Here is a 25,772-nt window from a genome sequence, read left to right as displayed (position 1 = left end):
TAGATGCTCATCTCACGATCATCGCTTATCATTCTAAGTTTAAGTCTAGAAATTCTCTAAATTCCTAGTTTGCTTAAACTAATTCTCTGATACCAACTGTGACATCCCCATTTTCAAGTCCATTTTAAAATTTTCATTTATGCTTCTTTAAAACATAATTTATTTATAAATGCTGAATTTTTCCCATAAAAGTATTTTCGAAGAAATGTTTTTTCATTAATTTATAAAAACATGAGATGTCATAATTGATATAAAACATATGTTTAAACAGGCCTTATAGTATCTTAGACTAAAATTCTATATCTTCTTTGAACCTCCCGTCATTCATGTACCTTTGTGCCGCTACCTATGATACAAAGAAATTGAGTGGGTCATGTTGGGAAACTAGGTGAGTACATAGGGTTTTCAAACCGCATTAATATATAGTTAATGTGTTTGATTATCAAACAATTTGTAATGTCCCAAAATTTAGAACCAATTTTTTTTATATTAAATAACTCGTCATCCAAACAGGTTTGACAAAACCATAAAGTATTCAAAGAGCATCAATAAACATCCCAAAAGTACATCAGAGTCAATAAAGCAGAAAATCATGGTGCATGTTGTTGAATCTATATGCCCAAGAATCATTATGGAGTAATATTGCTAATAATATATGATCATATAGGGTCACATCTTTATCCAGTTGGCATATTTTGTATTTTTATTATTAATGTGATTATTATTAAATAATACCGTTTCTTGTATTTTAATTAGGTAATAATTATTTTTTTGATGAAAATAATAATTATAAGAGAGTATAACTAGTTATTATTTCATATGGTATGAATTAATAAGTCATGCACAACATTTTGGACTAGTTGGATTCTTTTGTCTTTTACCTAAAGACAAACTTTATAATTTATAAACTTAGAGTTTATAAAAATTAAAGAATCCATCCTCTTTTAAGAGGTATGGACCAATATATTAAAATAAGATAGAGGTTGCTTTTTCAACCTCCATGCTTTGTCTCCCATGCTTCTAAAGGCTACCATTACTTTAGAGTATTTTAATGGTTAGGTCTTACCTTGCATAGAGTATATAAAGAGTCCCTATGCATGAGAAATTAGCACTTCTTCTTCATCTATTTTGCTCTCTAAAATTGTGGGTTGTTAGCTCTTAATACCACTCTCTCTTTTGAAGTTAGTTTTGGTGTTTGAAGCTTCCTTGAGTGTCTCCTTAAGTGCTTATTTCAGTTAAATACTTAAAGGCTTAAGACACTCAAGAATACAAGAAGGAACTAGCATTCCAAGTGCCTTAATCTTGATGGTGGATACTTTTAGAGAAGATCATATTCTTTGATCTTTCCATCTTCATCAACACCCCAAAACCAAGTGGGTTCAAAGGCCTCAAAGGTTATCATTGTAAACACTCTTTGGTTGTTTTTATTTTATTATAACCTCTATAAATGGATCCATGATAGTTTAGTTTTGTTATGAATTAAAAATAAACTTGTTATTTTTAAAGACTTCCGTTGCCGGTTTTTGTGAAAAACAAACTTATATTTTGTATCAAAACCCATCACATGCAATGTGATCATCTCGGGCCCTTCCCTTTCAAACCTGAAGTACCTGAAACATAATGTGAAACTGTAAGCACAAAGCTTAGTGAGCTCCCCAAAATACCACATACCAAACATATATGCCATCTCAAGGCTGTTCCGAGTCTATTTCACCCCGAGTCTATTTCAACTCATATTTCAGCACAAGGCTGTACCAGGTCTATTTCACCACCGAGTCTATTTCATCCCATATATATATATATATATATATATATATATATATATATATATATAGCAAACAGACACACATGCATACAACACATACAACAGGAGTCACAAAGACTACAAGCACATACAATCCCTAGTGTCCTATAGTATAGTGAGCAAACTCACCTCGTAAAGCAGCTCAAAATTCGACACACCCTCAAAATCCCACAACAGGTGCTTAACGCCATGTAGATAATCACATAAGGAAAAAACTTAATCTACCTATAGGATATTAATAGCTGAACAAAATCCACAGGTCAAAAGTCAACTGCCAAGGTCAATGGTTAAAGTCAACAGTCAATGTTGACTTCACCCGACCGCCACGTCATGGTCTTCCTTGGCCACGTCATGGCCCGCATACTACCAAACAGTCGTGAAAATCCCATCCACCATGCCGTGGTGACCTAGGATCGTGTCATGGTTGTCGAGGTTCCAACAACTTAATGCATTAAGCTATTTTCTTCGATTCCAAGAGCTACAAAGCTCAAATCTAGTCCAAAATGTGATCTAGAAGGATAAAGTTTATAACTTTATCCATTAGGACCACCCAAAAGGTCCAAAACCCAAATCTCTAAGCCCCAAAAGGCTTAACAATGCAAGAACTTAACTAATAAGCACTTATTCCATAAGGTCCAAAATCCATCCTTTCCAGAAGTGATTCTAGCACCAAAATGAGGGTTTATGACCTAAAGCACATGCATGGATTGAAAACCCAACCAAACTCAAGATCCAAGGCACAAATTACACCAAATGCCCCATAGATTCATAAAGTTGCAAACTTTAAGAGATCTCACCATCCCAACAAACAAGAACAAGAAGTTTGTGGGACAAAACTCAATATCTAGAAACCTAGCATGATAAAAATCGAGTATTGGACACTTACAAAGGTCCAAAAGGGTGCTAAGGTGAAGAATAGAGACTTGCTTGCTTGATCTTTATTTCCTTCTTCCTCATGCTTCCTTTTTTTAGCTTCAAGGAACACCAAAACTATCTCAATAATGGAGGAAAGTGATTAGGGTTTTCTTTAGGGATAGAGGGGGCTGATGGAGGCTGAGGATGAGCAAAACCTAGCTTTCTCATTCCTTTAAATAGGGAGCAAATCTAGAAAAATAAGTTTTTCACGTCGGTGGTCCACCACGTTGTGGCCAATACTTGCCACGTCGTGGGGGGTACTAATGATGCGTGTGTTTCCTGCACACTTCCACGCTATGGCGATCCATTCACCATGTTGTGGCCAACCCAAAATGACAATAAACTTCATAATTAGCATATGAGAAACCGGGTGTTACACAATTCACCTGATTACCCATCCCCGTTTTCTCCTTTATTCTTCCCTAAGGATCCATCCTAAGGGTTATTTTTAATCATTATTGTTAACAATACTATTACAGTGATTTCTCGGCAATACATGGAAGTAGGTTTCTTTCTATTTTCATTCCTAAGGGATAGACACAAATTCCATTGCTGCCAGTGTTTATCTAATAAGCACGAAGTCCATCGTTGTCGGTGTTTATCTAATAGGCACGAAGTCCATCGCTAGATGTGTTTATCTAATAGGCATGGAGTCCATTGCTTCATGTGTTTATCTAATAGGATTGAAGTCCATTGCTGCATGTTTTTATCTAATAGGCACGAAGTCCATTGTTGCATGTGTTCCACGAGACTATCATCAACTAGTCTGATGGTTGCCACCTATACTCTGCTAAATGACTACATCGTCGGTACACTAGTACCATTCCTAAAGTCGTGACATCCTATCTTTTCCTACATATTTCATCATAATATGGCATCTTGTCATACTATGGCATCTTTCACTACCCTTCGTTACCCGATGTATTATATTTATAACATACATATACGGTATATATCATATAAGATCTATTTTTATAATATTTCATCTAACACATAACATCTTTGCACATAAGCACATATAACATTCAGTTATCTAAATACTCCATATATATATGTGTAAGATGAAAGTAACTATGCACTCACATGATAAAATTGGATGCATCGGAATTAGGACATAAGTTCGCTTGGCACTTTATCTTTTCCTCTGACGTGACCTAGTATAATCATTACTAAATCTTAGTTTAAATTTCCTGGCGACTAATGACATTCTAGATTCCTCACTAATCCCAATGTCTAGATCAAGATCTATCAAGTAAAGAACAAACATGTAGGATCATATAGGAGGTAGGGTGCATTTGGTATACAGAGTATACTATTTGGAAATCCCACTTTAAACACCTCACTAAATCCAGCCTAGACATCATCCCCGTAAGTAGATTAATCAGTATTTTGACTTGGAGTCACTGATAAATCTTATTTATAGGTTCATAATAACGACTATGAATCATAAATATAAGTTACACTGAAAGAAAAAGAGTGTAGTTTAACTTATAGAGGTTTTAGCAAAAATCAGGAAATTGCACGAGCAGAATCCCGACCCGAAAAGCTTCTTTTCATCTGGCTCCTAGAACTCCCGAGTTTCCACTAAAATGTTCAAGAAGTTTGGGAAAAGTCGGAATCGAAGGTAGGAAGGTTTTTGAGAGAGATTTGGAGAAGTTTTGACGAAAGAATGTCGATTTCATAGGCTATTTATAGACTTTACGAGAGGGCGCATCGCGCCCCATACTGTGTATGTCGTGCACATGCAGCTTGTTGTCTCCTCTGGTTGCTTTCCACGTGTCGCGTCCTGAGTTGTCCACCTCCTCTCTTCTAGAAGGCTGTTACGTGTCGAAATCTTGTGGAGCCATGTCGCTTGTCTCTTGGAGGAGTGGGCGGCCAACTAGCCATGTGGCGCGCTCTTGTGGTGCCACGTCATCACCTCTGGCGGTTTTTCGCAAATCTTCGGGCAGCCATAACTTTCACATACGAGCTCCTTTTTCAACGTTCTTTATATCTACGGAATCCTCTCGACGAGCTCTACAACTTTCATTAAGGTCTCAACATCTGATTATTGCTCTAACAAAAATTCATATTTAGATCGGTTTAGACTGTTAAAGTCCCTGCGAAATTCATAACCCATTCATATGAACTCCGTTCTCGATTGTATTTTTATTGACGGGTTCATATTCATGAGATCTTCAATTCTCGTTTACATTATTTCGGCTAACAATTAACCGATTAGAATTTTGATTTCTATGTCTGCACTGTTGCGCTGAAACTTCGAAAAATCATAACTTCCTCTCACGAAATCAGATTTGGACGTTCTTTATATGCACACTCTCGGTTTAACGACTACTATGACTTTCATTTAAATCACGTAGGATAAAAAGTGATTTATAAAAAAATCACTGTTTACGATACACAGAGTCGTGCCGATTTAATCGCAAAACTTCGACTTCTTCATACAAAGTCGGATTTCGACGTTCTTTATATATACAAAATCTTCACATATACTATAACTTTGGTTAATGTTATTTATCCTGAATGACCTTCTATCAAAAAAAATCATTTTTAATGTTGATTATCTTTAAATTGACCCGCTCAAATCTGTGGGTGCTACTATATAATTTAAAAAGTTTTTTTATTAAAATAATAATTTAACTTTTACCTAATAATTAAGTTTCATGTTTATGTTGCACTCATATTGAAAAACAAGCATTCCTTTATTGGAAATTGAGTGGACTCACCGAGCACATCAAGTCATAGTATCTAATTTATTGTCTCAACTCAATATTCAACTCAATATTCATATGTGAGGATCATATTGCTTTGATGTATTTATGAATGTATTGCATGTGGTTTTTTTAACACGTATGAGTTTTATCTGAATCTAGTGATTGGTGCAAAAACAAGCTATCATAATATCAAATTCATGTTAAATACACCATATCATTCATTAGAACCAGACCAAATTACTGGATGTCATCTCACAAAAGACCAATCATAAATTAGTTTAAGTTAAATTTATTGATTGATATACCATTAAATTAATTATGGTTCCTGTTTATCATTTATAAAATAGTTTTATTATTTATACGTGAATTTAACAACATATTCGGAAATCTCATTGGAATACATTAGGGGAAGGTAGATGTCAACAATCATATATGCCTCCGTCAAAGGTAAGGGTAGAGCGACTGATTCATATAGATAACTTTCGACATGTGGAAGCGAGAACCTATAAATTAGGCAAACAGGAGAAAATAAGTCAATATGATTGATACGAAAAACACAATAAGTCATAATGCAAGAAAATGAATTCGGGGACCTTCAAATGCATCAAAACAATATATATAGTAAGTCAATATGAGCAGTGAAACAAATATGAGATAATTCGAGTATAGACATATATATGAGCATAAAACATATATCAACAACAAAGATCTTAAAATAAAAAACATATAAGAGGGTAAGCAGGTAACAAAAATGTACAAACGACACAACCAAATAAGACACGTATTGGGACCTAAGATATTTAACTAGCCCGATATTTAGTCTTCACATGGATAAAGTGTCTTTATGAGTAATGATGTCTGCATAGATAAAATGTTGTACACATAAGATATGTTTCTTTTTTAATGTGAATAAACCATTTAAGTGAGATGAAATGACCATTTTGCTCCCACAATCGAAATCTAATGGATTTGAGGTGTGTAATTTATAAAGAAAGTCGATGGTTCAAACCTTAACACACTAAATATTGTTACTGCTCTATGATTTGCCTATAATGTGACGAGTCACTGATCGGGTTCGTCATGGACCATCCAGGTGGTGTGGGTTCTCATTTTTATATTCCTACAAACAATTTTCATAATACTTATTAATTTTAACAATATGTATAAAATTTCACCGGGGAGTATTTGAAAGGAAAAAAATACAAATAGATAAAGATTTGATGTTTTAATACATTAAGTGGTGTTTTTTAAGCTTAACCATTCAATTTATTAGGTTAAATAAAAAGTAACAATAGGATATAATGATCCAAATTAAATGCTTAATCCATAAAAGCCTATTAAATAAAAAACAATACTAAATTGCAAAAAATTATCATCCTGTTTAGACAAAAGTTGCTACTTTGGTCCAAAAAAATTTATACTAATATCATTGGTCCAAAATAAGTTTTTTGTTGCGGTTTTATCCAAAGTGTTTTGAAAATATCTAAAATGACAAATTTGTCCTCGGTATTTTTGTTTTTCATCTTTTTATTAATTTTATATTTTTCTAATTAAAAATTACAAAAAAAAAAAATATAACCCTATCCCACCCTCATTCCCTCCCCAACTCCCCTTCTCTCTCTCTCTCTCTCTCTCTCTCTCTCTATATATATATATATATATATATATATATATATATATATCTTCAAGTAGAATGCCCACCGCCAGAAAATATGAACGCCACCACCACATTTCAACACTGCTAGATAAGGAGCGAGATAAAGTCGATTTTGTATCTCGTTGTTGTTTTCCTATAGATCTTGTAACACCGTAAATTTTCAACAAATTTTTCATTTTTAAAATCTCATAATTCTCATTAACACGTTTCACAAAAACCCCAAAGTATCAAATTATCAAAACACATATCCATAATCGTTAAATAAAAATCCAGGATCCTCAAAACATAACTCCATCTAGTCGACGCCTTTCCGAGATCCTGAAAAGTGCCTGAAACACATATCACACAACACGGTAAACACGAAGCTTAGTGAGTTCCCCAAAATACCATACACAAATAGTTAGCCTCTCATGGTTGTGTCTCGATAAGGACCCTCTGGTCATGTGTCTCAGTGAAGACCCTCCGGTCTCACAGCTCGGGTTGGACCCGCCAATCCTGGTATCTCGGTGAGGACCCTCGGTCTCATAACTCGGGTTGGACCCTTCGGTCCTAACTCAATAGAAGCACATAACAACATACTGCATAAATCACAAAGACATAATGCATGATATCACAACACTCAATATAAACACATAAGACCCTCCGGTCACACAAAATTACCACTCAAGGTAAGTATAGTGAGAAGAATCACCTCACAGAGTAAAGAAAAGTATCCTGCACCTCGAGCTGCTGGTCAAATCTCCACCCCTCCGTGGCCTCCAACATCCACAGTTGACCAAAACCCTAAAGTCAACTGGAGTTAACAGTCAAAACCGATCCAACTCTAAAAGTCAACGGAAGTCCACACCTAAGTCAATAGTCCATGTTAACTTAACTCGCCGAGTACAGCTCATCAACTCGTCGAGTCCCTCAGAACTCAGTAAATCGCGAAAACCCGGCTCTACTCGCTGAGTTGCTAGCCAACTCGTCGGGTCCATGCAACGTCCAAAAGATAAGGAAAAACCCTACCTACTCGTCGAGTTGTCTCATCAACTCATCGATTCCACTCTGAATCCAAAGACGGGTAAAACCCTCTCAACTCGTCGAGTTGTCTCATCAACTCGCTGAGTCTGTCGCGCGTCCAAACCATCGGGTAAACCCTAACTGACTCGTTGAGTCGGCTCACCAACTCGCCGAGTCTATTCAGTCTATTTCCTCATTCAGACGATTTGTACAGGAATAAGGTCTCATACTATGGATCTAGCCTCCTAAGGTTGAATCATCACGTAAAGATGCAACCTTTACGTTCATGCATGGCATATAGGGCTCAAGATGCCAAAACAAGCTCCAAAAAGGTCTTTGTGCTTGAAAACTTTCCCAAAGCTAGATAAAGCTCGGATTTTAGGCTCATAGGGACTCATATAGCTCAGATCTGTAGTCTCAACTTCCATGACCAGCTCAACAACTCCAAACCAAAAGATGGATGGGATAAAGCCCTAAAACTCTCTAGAAATAGAACTAACAAAAGGAATGATCAACGAGATAGCTTTTTACCTCCAATTGAAAGCTAGCACCGAAAGAACACTAGATCCAAAGCTTCTTCTCGTTCCAAACCTTCTTGCTCTTCAACCCTCTTCTAAAAATGCACTTGAACACAAGATCTTTAGCCTTTCTCTCTTTCACAATGACTACAGCTCGTCTAAGGTTCCTCTCAACATGTCTAAATGGTCAGGGAGGCGGAAATGAGGGCTTAAGAGCCTTTAAATAAGGTGCAATCCCTAAAATTAGGGTTTTCTTAATACAGACTCAACTCGTCGAGTACAACCCTTCGACTCGACGAGTAGGCTTCATAACCCGCGTGGCAAGCTCAGCCCCTACACGACGAGTCGGTACCAACCAACTCGTTGAGTAGGTCCTTCAAAGTGCATTATAACTCTTAATTTCTCATCCAGGATTCGGGGTGTTATAGATCTAGAGATTCCACTACCGTAGAAAATGAAGGGCAATGACAACAGAGATGTTGGAGATCTCACCGACGACATTCCAGATATGCAACGATGACAACGACCTTTTAGATCTGGAACAACACTGATGTTCTATATCCATGTCAAAATCTTCAAACAAAATTGGCAGCGAATCTGAAAATCCTAGTAGCGGGGACGACTTATGGTTTGTGGTAGGCGATGTTGGAGAAGCTAGGTGGTGGCGTTCTAGATCCGACGACGATGCCTTTATCTCTCTATCTCTCTCCACCTTTCCCTTTCTCTCAAAAGTTCGTCTTAACGTGAAATGAAAGCGCCGGTGAAGGTGGTCACATTCTAAATTTACGGTAGGTGGTGGTGTTCTGATTATCCGGCAAGTGGTGGTTGTGCCAACGTTCTGTTTTTTCGGATAGGTAGTTGAGGTGGTGATAAAAGGAGATAGAGAGATGGAGAAGAAAATTTTGTTAAAGAGACAATGGGTGTAGTAGGATAGTAAGGGTGGGGTAAGATTTTTATTTTGATTTTCTTATAAATACATAAATGAAAAAGAAAAAGGATAAAGGATAAAAATAAATGCATAATTATCATTTTAAGTATTTTAAAAAAAAATAGACTAAGACCGTAATAAAATTTTCATTTTGGACCGGTGGTTCTAATCTAAAACTTTTTGGATCAAAGTGATATATTTTGACTAAACATAAGGATCATTTTTGCAATTTAGTAAAAACCAATCTCTTATAGTTTGGATAATTGACAAAATAACCAAACTTGTTGTCTATACTTTTCTTAAAACTTTTAACATGGAACTTTAAGCCATCCTATTCGATCAATTCTTTTAGGAGGACGTCCATTCGAAATCTAGTTATAAGTATTCAAAACAACTGAATAAAAATAAGTTGGATTTGTGCTTTAATAGAAGCGTTGAGAAACAACCAAATAGACCAAAACATAGTGAAAAACCACCGCCCGCATGAAAACATTTCCTTTTAGACAATGGTATCAGAATATGATCTACCCAATAAATCCGATCTTTTTTCAAAAGGAAAGATGTGATTTGAATATTCCACCACCTAGCTACTAAACACCATAGAGAAGTTGCCACTTCCCAATCAACAAAAGGGTGATCAAGAAACTTGGTTACAAAGCGGACAAATAGTTCTATAAAAAAAATTGGTAAGTTGTATCATTTGAGCAGCTCACGTAAACTCATTTCAAAATAAATTTCAGAGGTCAATCGCAGAACACTAATAATAGTTTGGGCGTGTTAAGATTTGGGTGTAATTATGCATATCAACCAATAGGCTTCCATCACATGGACAAATAGTTCTACCAAGATCAACACCCTTAGCTTCTAAGTTAAGCTTGGTCAAAATGCGATTAAAAACCACTGTGCTCTAATATGGTAATTTTAATTGGCTTAATGACTTCTATTTGTTCTATTTAGTAGGACAACCACCAATATCAAGCGAGCAAATTAATATTAATAAAATGATTAGTCGATGAAACCAAATCTAGATCCCACAACCACTCATAAGTTTTCATCCACTTTAATTGGCATCTTGTCTCCAAGGGAGCTCAAATAAAATGGACGAAAACATTTGATCAATTAGTCTATATCGGAGTTTGTTTTATCGATACTCTGTGACTTATTGCAAACTACTTTGTTTTGACCAAAAAAGCCATTTGCAACATTTTGCTCAAGCTTTTGGGGCTTTTACATAAGAAAATTGGACTTGTTAATTGAAAATTACGAGAATCTACAACTTCAATGCATATTTAAACAAACTACTTATAGCGCAAAATATCATTATGTTCTTAAAATAAAATGTGTTTGGTTAATAGAATAAAATCTGAAGGAAGAAAATTAGAAAACCAATAACATCTATAAAAAATTAAATCTATGAGCTATAACTATATATATATATATATATATATATATATATATATATATATATATATATATATATATATATATATATATATATATATATATATATATATATATATATATATATTTAATGTTTTCATCCACTAATCCCAGATGTAGGGTCGTTAGTTTTTAATTTTTTGAAATTACCCACAATCAAGCTGTACTGAATTCAGTTTTCTTCATTTAAAACATTAAAATCAACACTTCTTGATTTAATTTCTTTCATATTATTGGTAAAGTGTACAAATATTTGACTTTTACCATTTACATGATAATTTTTATGGTGATTATCATTTACTTATACATATACAATTGTAAATTCTTTTATTTTGGGTTCAACCAACCAGTATGGCAGTATTCACTGAATTACATAGGCCCATTCTTGATATATTAATTATATTATATACTAGAAAATAAAACATTTTAGATACAACCCAGTATGGATCTTTAAAACGTTTATAATTAATAAAATTAGATTTATATAAAAGCTACAAATTACATGATAACAAAAATGTGGGTAGAAACACGAGTCACGTGACCTTTAGAATTTCTGCCGGCTATATATACACCACCTCCGCCATATCAATACCGCCACCGTCGTACACGCACACATACAAACACCGCCACCTCTCACTCCGCCCAGTCTGTGTATGGCAGCTCAGTTGTTGGCACATGAGGTTTCCGATCTTTGCCTCGGCAAGCCGCCGCTCACCTCCCTCTCCATCTCCGCCACCATCGGCGACGCCCTAACCGCCCTTCAAACCTCCGAGGATACCCATATCAGTATCTGGACATGCGACCACCACCACTCCGTAGCCGATGAAATCATTATCAATGACTGCCGCTGCGTCGGAAAAATCTGCATGGTTGATATCATCTGCTACCTCTGTAAAGAAGACAACCTCTTGTCTCCTTCTTCGGCACTCATGTCCTCCGTTTCTGTTTTGCTCTCACATGTTCCCGGCGGCGTCGTCAGACACGTCGAACCCTCGGCGAGGTATTGATGAATCCTTCATAAAGTTTCAATTTTTATGTTGCTTTTTAATTTGATATTTGCTTGTTGTTTTACAGTTTGATGGAAGCCATTGATCTAATTATTCAAGGTGTACAGAATCTAATAGTGCCGATAAAGAGTACGTCTAATCACTTTAAAAGAAAACAACTCCGGCAATATCCGTCAATTGCTCCGACAACGCACACCGGTGGCCGTGAGTACTGTTGGCTGACGCAAGAAGACGTGATCTGGTTCCTTCTTAGCTCAATCGGTTTATTTTCTCCAACCGCCGCGAATTCCATCGAGTCACTTGGTATAATCACGACGGAGATCCTCACAGTCAATTACCATTCGCCGGCTTCGGAGGCGGTGGACGCCATTTCAACCTCTCTTGCCAACCAAACTTCGGTTGCTGTCATCAACGACGAAGGTGTGTTAATCGGCGAAATATCACCTTCCACCCTCGCTTACTGTGACGAAATGGTTGCAGCTGCTATAACCACACTATCCGCCGGCGACCTTATGGCATACATCGACTGCGGTGGCCCGCCTGAGGATATAATCAAGGTGGTGGAAGCAAGGCTGAAAGAGAAGAATCTGAACGGAATGCTCGAGGAGTTTGCTATTTACTCCTCCGGAATTCCATACTGTAGCAACAGTTCCTCCTCCGACGAGGAATCGACGTCGTCTCCGACAACCACAAGGTCCGGGAGGTACAATAGGTCAGGCAGGTACTCCGCCAGGATAATGAGGAGGGCGGAGGCTATCGTCTGCCACCCACGAAGCTCCTTGGTGGCGGTGATGATTCAGGCAACCGCACACCGTGTTGGGTACGTGTGGGTGGTTGAAGAAGACGGTAGTGTGGTCGGAATAGTGAGGTTTTCCGGCATGTTGGAAGTTTTCCGGGAACATTTGGAGTGCATGATGGCTGATGAGGTCGTGTAGGAGTTTTATGAGAAGGACCTATTTTTAAAGTACTCAAAAGATAAGGGGGTGATTTGTGAATAGGAGCTAGTTTTGGAACTGGGCCTACTGGCAGATAATTTTGTCCTGGGCCTTTGGGCTTTTGTTATTATTTTATTAATAAAAACAATCTTTGTTGCTACTGAACTGTATTGTATATTTGTATGTACACCTAGCGAAAGCACGTTGCGTAAATTAGAATATTTAGTATTCGGTATATACAATAACTATAAAAGTAGCAATATTACAATCATAGTTGTATCAACTCCTTAAATCATAATACGTAAATAACATATTTTGTTCTAAACGGGACTAAGAACTTTTAACCTATTTATTGATGGCGCTTTCTACTGTTGGGTAAAGTCACATTTGGCTGAACCGCTAAGAGTTTTCTTTTAACACTATTACATAAAACTTTGAATTTCATGAAGCTGTTATAGTTTGAAATAGAAAAACTTTTTTGTGATCTAAGAGTATCCATAACGGTAAGTTTAATGGAAAAGTTGAATGAGGTAGCAAGTTTATTTGTCATACAGTGGATTAAACTCTAGCACTGTGAGATGTCACGTTGGCATTCAATGGATTTGGAGCTCAATGACCATTAAACTCTTCAATGGAAAAAATGAAAGTTTTTAATTCTTAAACATATACTACAAATTAGCTTTTGTAATTTAGAGTTTAATGCATTTTAGAAAAAAATTATAGAGTTGTATGTAATATAAAAAAAATGATGTGTCAATCCATTAAACTCTATGGAGTTTAATGCATCGAGGATGCCCTAAAAATTAAAACATTGAACTTTTTATAAAAACATCAACTTTAACAAGAAAAATATTCTTCCGTTTGTGGTAATAATATTCATGGTTCCACACCTTGAAAATAAATAAATAAACACCAACTTTAACGAGATAATCTTTGTACTTTTTAAAAAACCATTATAATTTGAAATTTGTTCAGTTTTCCGCTTTATGGTCGCTCTCATACACTTTTTGATTTGGAATTTAACGAAACGAGCGATCAATTATTATCGAGTTTGCTCCCTTGAAAAGAACGACCCTATATTGCCCACCGTCTAGGCCTAATACCATCCATCAAAATCCGGGAAAATGACTTAGGAGGGTAACTACCTCTTATCCGTGTTCACATATTGGCAACTTCTTCTTTTTTGTACATAATAAAGCAATTAATTTGTTTTAACTGTTTAAATTACACCAATATTACCGGTTAATATCTATTTTAACCGGTAACTCAAAGGGAAAATGACTTAGGAGGGTAACTACATCTTATCCGTGTTCACATATTGACAACTTCTTATTTTTTGTACATAAGAAATCAACTAACTTGTTTTAACTGCGTAACAACCCAAAAATCATGACCAAAAATTTCATTTTTAATTTAATACTAAAACCATAATTGTCAAACCTTTAATTTAATACTCCGACATCGGGCCTCGCCCGGCATCAGGCCCCGCCTGGCATCGGGCCTCGTCCGGCATCAGGCCCCGCTCGGTATACAAATCTGTCTCTCTTAGGCCCGGCCTATCTCCGGGCCCCGCCCGCTAAACACATACAATCATATAACATGCTAACACATAAAGAAATATATTCTACTGTATCCCTGTCCTAAGAAACATACTCTGCTAATAATGAGATACGGAACTTCGTCCGTACTCAGCTAGTTCCAGCCAGGGCTTCAGCAGTGTAAGGTGATTCTCCTCACTGTGTGAATGAGTCTAAGGCCACAATGACAGCCCATGTAGTCTATGAGTAGGAAGACCCGGGGGTTAGCCCTAGACATTGTATGCTAGTATGTTATTCCAGACCAAGGTCTAATGTCGGGCGGGTGCCCGATGAATGTTTGCATGTTAGATTATACTTGTTGTTTGTGTGATACTTGTATGTGCCTGGTAAAGAGGTGAGTGTGGGCGAGGTCCCGTATCTCATCACTAGCTGAGTACGGACGATGTTTTGTATCTCATTATTAGCAGAGTATGTTTCTTAGGACAGGGATACAGTAGATTATGTTTCTTTATGTGTTAGCATGTTATATGATTGTATGTGTTTAGCGGGCGGGGCCTAAGAGAGACAGATATGTATACCGAGCGGGATTCGATGCCAGGCGGGGCCCTATGCCGGAGTATTCAATTAATGGCTTGACAATTATGGTTTTAGTATTAAATTAAAAACGAAATTTTTGGTCATAATTTTTGGGATGTTACACAGTTAAAACAAGTTAGTTGTTTTCTTATGTACAAAAAACAAGAAATTGCCAATATGTGAACACAGATAAGAGGTAGTTACCCTCCTAAGTCATTTTCCCTTTGAGTTACCGGTTAAAACAAGTATTAGCCGGTAATATTGGTGTAATTTAAACGGTTAAAACAAGTTAGTTGTTTTATTATGTACAAAAAAGAAGTTGCTAATATGTGAATACTGATAAAAGGTAGTTACCCTCGTAAGTCATTTTCCCATCAAAATCCATATAAACACCCATTATCCACCAACATAAATGTTTTCCTGTTGCTTATACGCACTTGTAACCACAATAAGTCTAACTAGATGGTGAACTAACCCAATGCTTGTACGCACTTGTAACCACAATAAGTCTAATTAGATGGTAAACTAACCCAATTCCACACACCGTTATACGTATGGTTGAGATTAGACAAACTTGGTTTTTGTTTTAATTTTTTTTAAGAAGGCATTGAAATCTTTTGTTTAGATTTCTTGACTAAAAAGAAAGTAGAAATTTGGGAAAGGAAAAGTTGGGGCATCCATAAGAGCCAAAAACTTCCATTTAAAGTAACCCCACGACCCATCCCATCCAAAACACATTAAAGTATTTCATTATTTTATTTTGTTTGTTTAAAATGAAGATAATGACTTAAAAGGATAATATATTTTTGATTTTTATAAATTTGATCATTTTTTCGTTCATATTTACCCCTTCAACTTGTAAATTGTACATACTCAATCCTTGTGACCAGCTACTCTAGGTTAGTCGATAAAAATGACTTAATAGGATAATATATGTCTCACTTTGTATACACATTTAGTCCTTAATATTTTTGTATATATTTTGTCATTAATATTTTTTTTGTTGCAAAATACTGTAAGTCATTTTTGTTTTTGTACTCATTCAGCATTTATGAATGAGGTGTTTGGGGCTTTTGATACTTATGTCCATTGCGATCTCAACTACTTGGTTGCTTAGATCATATGTTCCGAATATCATAATTTCTTCATACAATCTCGTATTTTAACGATTTTTATATTCATACATTCGTATTTTAGTCTACTACAACTTTCATTTAGATTACTCCCGTTAAAAAGAAATATACTTTTACTTACGATCTTTATATTTATACGTTTTTTACAAAGGCATGTATGGATGTTTTTTTATAAAACTGTAAGTAAAAATATATTACATTTTAAAGGGAATAATCTTAACGAAAGTTGTAATAGACTCAAAAAATGAACACATGGATATAAAGATCGTTAAAATTCGATATCGTATGAAGAAATTACGACGTTCAAAATACAAGATCTAAGTCAAAGCACAGGACCTATGCAACCAAGCTGTCGAGATTGCGATGGACATAAGCATCAACAGCCCCAAACACCTCATCAATGATTGTCCCACGTAAGATGTCGTGAGAAAAACCTAAAGAAATCATTCATAAGTACTGAATGAGTACGAAAACAAAAATGACTTATTTTGAAACAAAAAAAATATTAAGGATTAAATATGTACAAAACTATTAATGACTAAATGTGTACAAAATGAGAAATATATTACCCTATTAAGTCATTTTTCCCGGCTAACTTGGAGTAACCGATCATAAGGACTGAATGTGTACAATTTAACAAGTTAAAAGGGTAAATGTGGACGAAAAAAAACTCAGTGACCAAATTTGTAAAAATCAAAAAATATGTTACCCTTTTAAGTTATTAGCCCTTAAAAATTAAACCAAAACACATTTAAAAGTATTTCATTATTTTTTTCTATTCTTGTTTTAAATTATAAAAATGTAAATTAATTCTTTGGAAAGTGCGGGTATAATTGAGGACGGTCTTAAGAGATTAGTCAATATGATTGTAACAAAAGAAAATAACAAATCTAACCATATTTCTTAATAACTTTCCACGTAATACCCAAAAATTTATTACTAGCCAAAATTAGCCAACAAAAATGTAGCCCATCATAGACGCTTGCGGTTTTGGGAAAAGTCTACGGTTTCGGCTTGCATTATAAAAGAAAATCTTTTTTTTTTGACAAAATTGTAGGTGATTTACTCACCTACGGTATACTCTCAACAAAACTACAGCTTGTATCTGTATGAACATGAAAAACAAAATCGTAGTTAAGGGCTTGAAACCTACGGTTTCCCTAACCAAACTCCGGTTTGATATTTGTATGAACATGAAAAACAAAACCGTAGTTGATGGTTTGAAACCTACGGTTTCCCCCCTTGGCTACAATTTGGCCAAAAAAAAATAGGTGTTGACTGCTTTTTAGTTGAAGTTGACTACTATTTCATATTGGTTTTGACTACTATATCGTACACATTTTTACTAGTATATATAAAAAGAAAGTGTTTTTTGGAGAATAAAAGTAAGTGTTCTTTTTTTTCTCTCAAAAATCATATTATGAGTTCCACTAAATATTTTGTCTTGCTTATTACTGACAAGAGATGACTGTTTGTTGGTTCTCAACTATCATATGTATGGCCACCGGATTATATGCCATGAATGTTTTATTATGGTGTGGAAGTTTATGAGACCACTACATTTAGTGAATTTGTTTATTTAGTGAAAAGTAAGATTGGTACTCCAGACGAATCAAAAGTTAGTCTTTCTTACCAACATCTTGAGGAGCTGTATTATTGTGTTATTGTTGATGATCGTGATATTAAAAAGTTGATCAATGTTATCAATGCGGTTGGATGTAAATATGTGTTTATGTATGTGTATGTGGTGGTTAAAGAAAGTGATGGTGCTAACGAATTCGTCGATAGTGGAAAAGCATATGCGGAAAAAATATCAAGTGGAAAATGGAACAACAACCCAATAGGTACTTTTATAACTCCAAGTATACCTCATTATCATAGTGTTGCTAAAAATGTAAACGTAGTGCAACAACCGGTTATGTACGTGGAACCATAGAATTATAAGTATGTTGGTGATGATTGTAATGTCCTAAAAATTAAGACCAAAAATTTCATTTTAATTATGTACGCGCATCGTACTCTTTAGTACGCCCAACATATGCGCCTATTAAGCACTTTTTCCTTAAGTGCTTAATACTTGCATTCTAGCATCCAAATTTCAGATCCAAGACTAAATGAATGTCCTAATCCATAAAGTTCTTAACTTGGAGCCTTTGTGTGGCTCAAAAGGACCCAACACTCAATTTTGACCATTAAGACCTATATTAAGAGCCCTAAATCATGCATGGGTCAAAATAAGACATCAAGGATGAATTTTTATGAACAAGGGACCTCAGATAAGCTAATATCTAACATTTCAATCTTCTGGAGTAGCCCATTCTCTCAAGCATGGCTTAAAGGACCCAAAAATGCACAAATAAACCCCTAAACTAGATCTAGCATAAGGAACCATCAAGTTAGGAGCTTTATACCTCAAATAGATTGCAAAGTTGATGAACATCCTGGATCTTCAAGCTCCAAGTCCACCAAAGCTTTACCACCAAGCTTCACTTCCCTCAAGGGCACAAAAACACCACAAAAATCACACAAAGCCTCACAAACACTCAATGAAGATTAGGGTTTCGTTCTTAGGGCTTGGAGAAGTGGAGGCTGGCCATAAGATGCTCCCAAGGCAACATAAGTTGTTTAAATATGGAACAAACCCTAAAAATTAGGGTTTGCCCCTGCTTAGCATACGCTTAGTGTACTGTCATGTACGCCCAACGTACTCGGCTAGGGACCAAAGTGAAAATAATTTTCAATTAAGGGTTAAAATGAACATACCTAAAAATTATGAATGTTACAATTCTCCCTCACTCGAATCAGACTTCGCCCTCGAAGTCTGCTGCTGCAAATAGCTCTAGGTAATGCTACCTCATCACGTCCTTAGGCTCTCACGTCCATTCTGAACCCTTACGGTGCTGCCACTGCACTTTCACCAACTCAAAAACCTTGTTCCTTAAGGTTTTCATCTTCCGGTCAAGGATCGCCACCAGTCTCTCGATATAATTCAAGTGATCATCCACTTGAATATCCTCTAATGGAACCACTATGGAATCATCAACCAAACATTTTGTAGCTGAGAGACGTGAAACGTGTTATGGATCTGACTAAGCTCCTCGGCAAGATCCAAGCGATAAGCAACCCGAACCACCCGGGCCAAAACTCTGAAAGGACCGATGTACATGGGGTCCAACTTGACCCTCTTCTTGAATCAGATGACACCTTTCCAAGGTGACACTTTTAGGAGAACCATATCCCCAACCTGGAACTCTAGGTCTGATCGGCGTTTGTCGGCATAGCTCTTCTGCCGACTCTATGTTGTCTGAAGTCTACCCCGAACCTGATGAATCAACTCGGTAGTCTTGAGTACCACTTCGGTACTCCTCATGACTCGCTGACCGACCTTACCCCAGCATATCGGGGTCCTACACTTCCTCCCATAGATCATCTCAAAAGAAGGTCGATAGATGTTGGTGTGATAATTGTTGCTATACGAAAACTCTGCCAAAGGGAGATACATATCCCAACTCCCACCGAAATCCAATACATAAGCCCGAAGCATATCCTCCATGATCTGGATAGTCCACTCACTCTATCCGTCCGTCTACAGGTGGAAAGTTTTGCTAAAGTGCAGACGAGTATCCAACTCCTCGTGAAACCTCTTCTAAAAACTGGAAGTAAACCAGACATCCCTGACTGAAACCACAGAAAACGGCACCCCGTGTCGTGCCACCACCTCCCTAATGTATATGTCGGCCAACTTCTCTGTAGAGATACTTTCCTGAATCAGAATGAAATACGCGATCTTGGTTAATCGATCCCTGATGACTCAAATCAAATCCACTCCGCGCGCGCTATCTGAGGCAACTTCGTGATGAAATCCATGGTAATCTCTTCTTATTTCCAAATGGGAATGTCTAACGGTTGCATCTTACCATGAGGTCGTTGATGTTCGATCTTGACTTTCGTGCAAGTCAAGCACCTCTACATATCAAGTTGCATCCCACTTCATACAGGCCACCAATAATCAGGACGAAGATCTCTAAACATCTTTGTTGCTCCAAGATGGATAGAGAACCTCGACTTGTGCGACTCCTCCATCAAAACCTGACGCGCACCACCCCAATAAGGAAGACACGCCCTCCGATGGAGAGTTAATAAACCTCGGGTATCATAATCGATAGAAGTCACCTGACCCACTATGCGCTCACTCTTCTGGTGCTCTTCCTTCATAGCCTCAACCTGAGCCTCTTGAATCTGCTCCAAGAGTGGAGTAATCACTGTCATCCTCAAACACACATCCCTGATCGGAGCTGCGACCGCCTTGCATCTGAGAGCATCGGCCACCAAATTGGCATTTCCCGGATGATAAAGGATCTCACAATCGTAATCCTTTACCACATCCAACCACCGACGATGCGTCATGTTCAGATTCGGTTGATCCATCAAATACCTCAGGCTCGGTTGATTCATGTAAATAATACAGCGAACCTCATAGAGGTAATGTCGCCAAATCTTGAGGGCGAACACTATATCCCCCAACTCCAAGTCATGCGTAGGATAATTCGCCTCATGAGGCTTTAGCTGCCTCGAAGCGTAAGCAATAACGCGACCCCTCTACATCAACACTACACCCAAACTCAAAGGAACCACTATGTTGAAGAAATCCTGAATGAATCTACATTTGGTGTTGCACATAAAATTGATAATAAAATGGAATTGATATCATGTATTAATACATGTACGGTAATCAAACGAGTAATCGTATTATCGTATAGTAACTATCATTTCGATACTTAAATCCTAGTAAATCAAATTTTTGGTTTTGGTACTGGTACGGATACGTTTTCAGTACCGTGCACTACCATGATTTTCAAGTTCTTTCTAATAATGATTTTAGATGGTTAGTTAATCTGATATAGGTGGCAGAGAAAAATTCTACCTAGCATTTAGTCTTATATAAAATTTTAATTATAACAATTGGTTTTATTACAATAATATCAAACATAAACAAACCCAATAGCTATCTAAAATCCACCATTTTCACTTATTCTTCAACCAAGATTTCAGTCGGGTGAAGACAACCCCGCAATTCATCATGCCCAAGTTGTGCTCTTTCATTGTCCCCAAATCCAAATATCCGACCTCGATTAGTAACCACAACCGAGTGATACAAACCCGTGCTCACCTGACATATATGATGATCTTTTAAACTATAAAGCATACTCGGCTTCAACACTTTATCAGATACATCCCTATCTGGAAACCCTAAACTCCCAAATGCCATCCATCCAAATCCATACAAACATCCACTATCCATCAACACAAACGTTTTCCTCTTACTTGCACACACCTATACCCACAAAAAATCCAATTTCGACACTGAATTATACATATACGCTCCAACAAAACACAGTATAACACTTTTAATCAGATCTTTAAAGGTGTTTCCTTTGATTAGAAAAGCAGCAAAAGAAGAAAATCGAACCTGTACAGCGAGGTGATTCTTGAGGCTAGTTAGGAGCGCGGGGGTGGTCTTATCGATCTCATCACCATGTCCAAGTGCACCACAGTAGCCTTTTCCCCATGTGTAAACCTAAAAAAACCCATTTATGTAATCAACTTCAAGACTAGAAAGACGGAGATTTAACACGAGAAGGGTGGAATGGAATTACGAATCCGTTGGAATCAAGTGCGACGACATGTTCATCACCAGCGGAAACACGAACAACATGGATTCCATTCCGCCTGAAAGACTGAATCACACGAGGGCGGAGTTCATTATGCTGTTCACCATGGCCAAGACAGAAATTGGAACCAGACCCAAACGAGTAAACACCTCCATCATTAGTAACCGCAAGGGTGTAGCTTGGACCCGCGGATATCTGAACAACCGAACCGATGGGTCCAACGGGTTCGACCAGTTTCGGTGTGGGTCTGTCCAGGGTGTCACCATGACCGAGTTGACCATGTCCACTGGTCCCACATGTGTAGATTTGACCTTCTGTTGAAAGAAACACAGTGAAACTAACCCCAGCAGCAACCTGCTTACATGGAACATTCTTTAGTGCTTCAACTAGCCTTGGCTTGAATATTGGTCGATTTGTATCACTATGCCCACAACAAAACGATGAATTATCACCACATGTGAAAACCTACAAACATTTTATAGTTTGTATAACGATTGAGAGTCTTGAAAAAAAATGAAGATAGAGAAGTATAGAAAGTGTTTAGAAACCTCTCCCGATTTTGCGACGAATGCAGCATGATTATGTGAGGCTGAAACGTGGGTGACATTGACAGGATATGGGAATTTGATCGGAGTGAAAGCTACACAATTTGTTGTTTCGGGGCCATGACCAAGAACACCACATAAACTCGAACCACAAGAGTAAATTTTTGAATCTTTGATCAGTAATGTGTGATACCTTCCGCTTCTGATTTGCATCTGTAAGAAAGATAGATTAAGTATCAAGTAATCATGAAAATAGTAAGAAGAACATATAACAAAGAGGGATTAGGGATATAATCATACATTCCCTGAAGAGGTTTCAACGATGTCGGAAGACTGGTGGACTGATTGCAAGAATCTCAAAACCTTCTTCCAGTTACCACTGCATCGAGCTAACAGTTCTTCTTGAGCTCTGTAACTCAAAGAAACGTATATCGGATGCGACCCAGAAAGCTGAAAAGCTGCAAAGTCAACCAAAGATCTTAACTTGTGAGGGACCAATCCATGGGTACCTCGAAAAGTTGTATTAGTAAGCTCCAAACAGACGAGATCCGACCCGCCCAGTCGGGCTCCGGATGTCAAGATTTCGAGAATCAAATGCGATGGTAAGTCATCGAACGTGGCTGACCTTAATCGATCTCCCATTTCTCAAATCGAGAAAAAAAGATCAGATTTTTAGGCGGAATTTGATGAAATTCAAACGGGAGAAAGAGCAGGAATACGTAGGGTGAAGGAAATTTGAAGGGATCGAGCTGGATGAAGAGTTGATTGGTGTTTGATGATAAGATGAGTCGAAACTAAACATCAGAGGAAACAAAACGGCCACCAAAATCGAATTTCGAAGAAAATAATCGTTGTAGAAATGTGGTGAATTAGCAATTGGGGAAAGCGAAGAACATGTTTCGAAAACGGGTTTCAATTATTTAAGCTCGAAGGTACGAAGATTCGAGTTTTAGGACATGGGGGATCGATCACATAAAACCTGTAAACTGAATTTAAAGAATCAAAAGAAGAAGAAGAAGAAAGAAGAAGGAAATTGGGGAAATGGAAAGCGAAGATTGAGTGTGGGAGCTTTATTAATGGCGACAATTGCTCACTGTCATCGTCTTTCTCTCTCTAGACTTGTTAGTGACAAAAGTAGAGATTGGGATTTGGGGATTTTGGGGCAGAGGAGAAGGAATCGTTGGCCTGTTTTCCGTGGGTTTGGTAGTGGTTAACCACTCTGTCGTGTCCACGTGGAGGGTTCTTATTGGTTCGATTGTAACATAAATATGGAAATCGATGTCAGATTGGCACTACCAAACTCAACGGTTTAAGCTACTTTTTTTCCTTCTTCATCAAGTTTGATCTTTTTTCAATACGCGTTAAATAGACGACTTTATAAGCAAAATTAGTTGGTAAGCCGGACAATATGGTTTTAATTTGTATAGAAATGTAAGCTCTTAAAAGCTATATGAAATAAATTTTAAATTAATAATTTTTGTTTAAAATAAAAGTTTTAAGATATTATAGCCATATGAACTTTAAAACTAGTGGAACCAAATCTACATATCTTGGAATCTTTATTTATTTCATAATATGAGTTTTTTTAAAGGTTTATTGACTTAAATAGGAAACTGAAAATTCGATTATAAAGTTTCATTTCAAAATACAAACTACTATTATACATACTTGCTATATACTCTCGAGTTATTCATGAGAAAATGTTATAATATTTATTTAAACGTACTGAATATAGATATTCTAATCGACGGTCTATATCATTGATGGACATAAAAGGGTAGAACACAAGCAATAGAACTAGGGGGCCATAACAAGAACTTTGGAACCATATACAAAACCAACAAACCATTCAAAAATAACAAGAACACTATACATAGGGTGTGAGCAAGTTGCAAGCTACCAATGAGCCATTCAGATCGATTCATTTGATGTTTGACTGGATATCAAGCTTAATTTGGGGCTACTTTATTAAACAAGCTCTAACCCAAGCTTCAATCAATATGTTCAATAAAACTCACAAACATAAACGATCATCTTTATAAATATGACATGATATAATTTATTTTATTGAATTTGGATCTAACTGATAAGTCTATTGAATTTGAAAAATGTATATCAATCATGCCCAACTTTAAGATAAACATATTTTTGGTTATCAATGGTTTTCTTGATCAACTAGCTTCAACTCGTTAAGACATACAATTGTAAAATATTTAAAAGGTTTCATTTTTACTATATTGTTGATCAGAAAAAATATTTCTAAAATTAAAATTAAGCATTTTGTTGCAATTGTTTTTTTTTCTTGTGGAATAAATGAATCTGCTGCCCTTCTACTATGGATAGTTATCAGTTATCACTACCATCTTAGCCTATTTTATATTATTAAAAATATAAAACATATAAATTAACAAAAATATTTGTGGATTGAATGCAAATTAGAAAATGAGATATTATGGAAGGGGTGTAGATACAGATCCCCTGGTTGTGAAGAGATAAAAAGAGAGAATGAATCTGTGGTTTAAAAAGAGAAGTGGAAAGTGGTAGACCCACATCAGTGTAAAAGAAATTAATGTTGTAATAAATTTTGATATTATACTGATAATTATTCCATACTTTATATTAATACAATGCTTATAAGCCGAAAGAGCATGGAGCCCCTATAGCCTTCCGCCTACGTGGACAAACATCAAGTTGGCCGGCCATAGCCTCGATATATAAATGCTAGGTTCAAGTAAGGCTTCGGGTAGCAAAGAATCGGAATTTTCCTATATTTTATTTAAATAAATAAAATGATGTTTGCAGTCTTAATTTGTATTTTGGATTCAATATAAATTAAATGATGTTTACTATAAATACACCAAACAAACATGTTATCTAATTCAACCAAGAAAATTAATGTTTTGGAACTTTAAAATTGACATGAACGATAAGTATAAGGCACATTGAAACTCGTCAAAGACTTGCAAAGTTTCCATCATATCAGTCTAATAGTGGAGATCACAAAGTTCCATGTAATCTCCAATTGTCTTTTTTTTGCACCTTTAGTAGTGGTGTCGACACATGCATGACTTGGGTTCCATTAAATTCATCGACTCTTTCATATCATTAGATTAGACATGGTAATCAAGACCCATGACACACTTTAATCAATGACTTTGAAAGATCCTCTAAGACCGATAATGAGATATCTTATATATCTTAATGTGAGAAATGAGATCCCAGGTAGTGCTATATGAACAAGCTGCCATAGAAAATGTTGAGGTGATGCTCTCAACAATAGATCAATTGTGGTGCTTCTAATTGACAAACAGGAGGATGGATCTGCTAGATGAAAAGCTCTTTTGAGGCGAGTGCGAGTCCATTAAAAGAAGTGTCAAATGTGGTCAAG

General features: G+C 36.6%; 2 protein-coding genes across 2 annotated transcripts; one reads left to right on the top strand and one right to left on the bottom strand.

The window, feature by feature from the left end:
* Positions 1-11,560: 11,560 nt before the first annotated feature.
* On the top strand, positions 11,561-13,085 carry LOC145064827 (CBS domain-containing protein CBSX5-like). Its single transcript, XM_079012193.1, has 2 exons — positions 11,561-11,978; positions 12,053-13,085. Exons 1-2 carry the CDS (start codon positions 11,632-11,634, stop codon positions 12,918-12,920), a joined length of 1,215 nt encoding a protein of 404 aa, XP_078868319.1. The 5' UTR covers positions 11,561-11,631; the 3' UTR covers positions 12,921-13,085.
* Positions 13,086-21,077: 7,992 nt separating this feature from the next.
* Positions 21,078-23,598, bottom strand: LOC145061408 (Regulator of chromosome condensation (RCC1) family protein). The gene is made up of 5 exons (XM_079008863.1): positions 22,685-23,598; positions 22,388-22,597; positions 21,825-22,304; positions 21,638-21,745; positions 21,078-21,502 (listed from the first exon to the last, which is right to left on the bottom strand). The coding sequence occupies exons 1-5, from the start codon at positions 23,024-23,026 to the stop codon at positions 21,197-21,199; spliced, it is 1,446 nt and encodes a 481-aa protein (XP_078864989.1). The 5' UTR covers positions 23,027-23,598; the 3' UTR covers positions 21,078-21,196.
* Between the last annotated feature and the right edge of the window lie 2,174 nt (positions 23,599-25,772).

The sequence above is a fragment of the Lactuca serriola genome, chromosome 7 (assembly GCF_051521515.1).
Source record: "Lactuca serriola cultivar US96UC23 chromosome 7, Lser_US96UC23_V15, whole genome shotgun sequence".
NCBI classification, from domain to species: domain Eukaryota; kingdom Viridiplantae; phylum Streptophyta; class Magnoliopsida; order Asterales; family Asteraceae; genus Lactuca; species Lactuca serriola.
Note: the sequence above shows the minus strand (reverse complement) of the source record. Positions and strands in the feature narration are given on the sequence as shown.

Bases quoted from the DNA above. Each gene is read 5' to 3' on its own strand.
- LOC145064827 (XM_079012193.1), top strand. From the start codon at position 11,632: ATGGCAGCTCAGTTGTTGGCACATGAGGTTTCCGATCTTTGCCTCGGC. The intron at 11,979-12,052 runs GTATTGATGAAT...GTTGTTTTACAG, and splicing joins CACGTCGAACCCTCGGCGAG to TTTGATGGAAGCCATTGATC.
- LOC145061408 (XM_079008863.1), bottom strand. From the start codon at position 23,026: ATGGGAGATCGATTAAGGTCAGCCACGTTCGATGACTTACCATCGCAT. The intron at 22,598-22,684 runs GTATGATTATAT...TCTTTCTTACAG, and splicing joins TTGAAACCTCTTCAGGGAAT to ATGCAAATCAGAAGCGGAAG. The intron at 21,746-21,824 runs GTAATTCCATTC...GGGTTTTTTTAG, and splicing joins CACTTGATTCCAACGGATTC to GTTTACACATGGGGAAAAGG.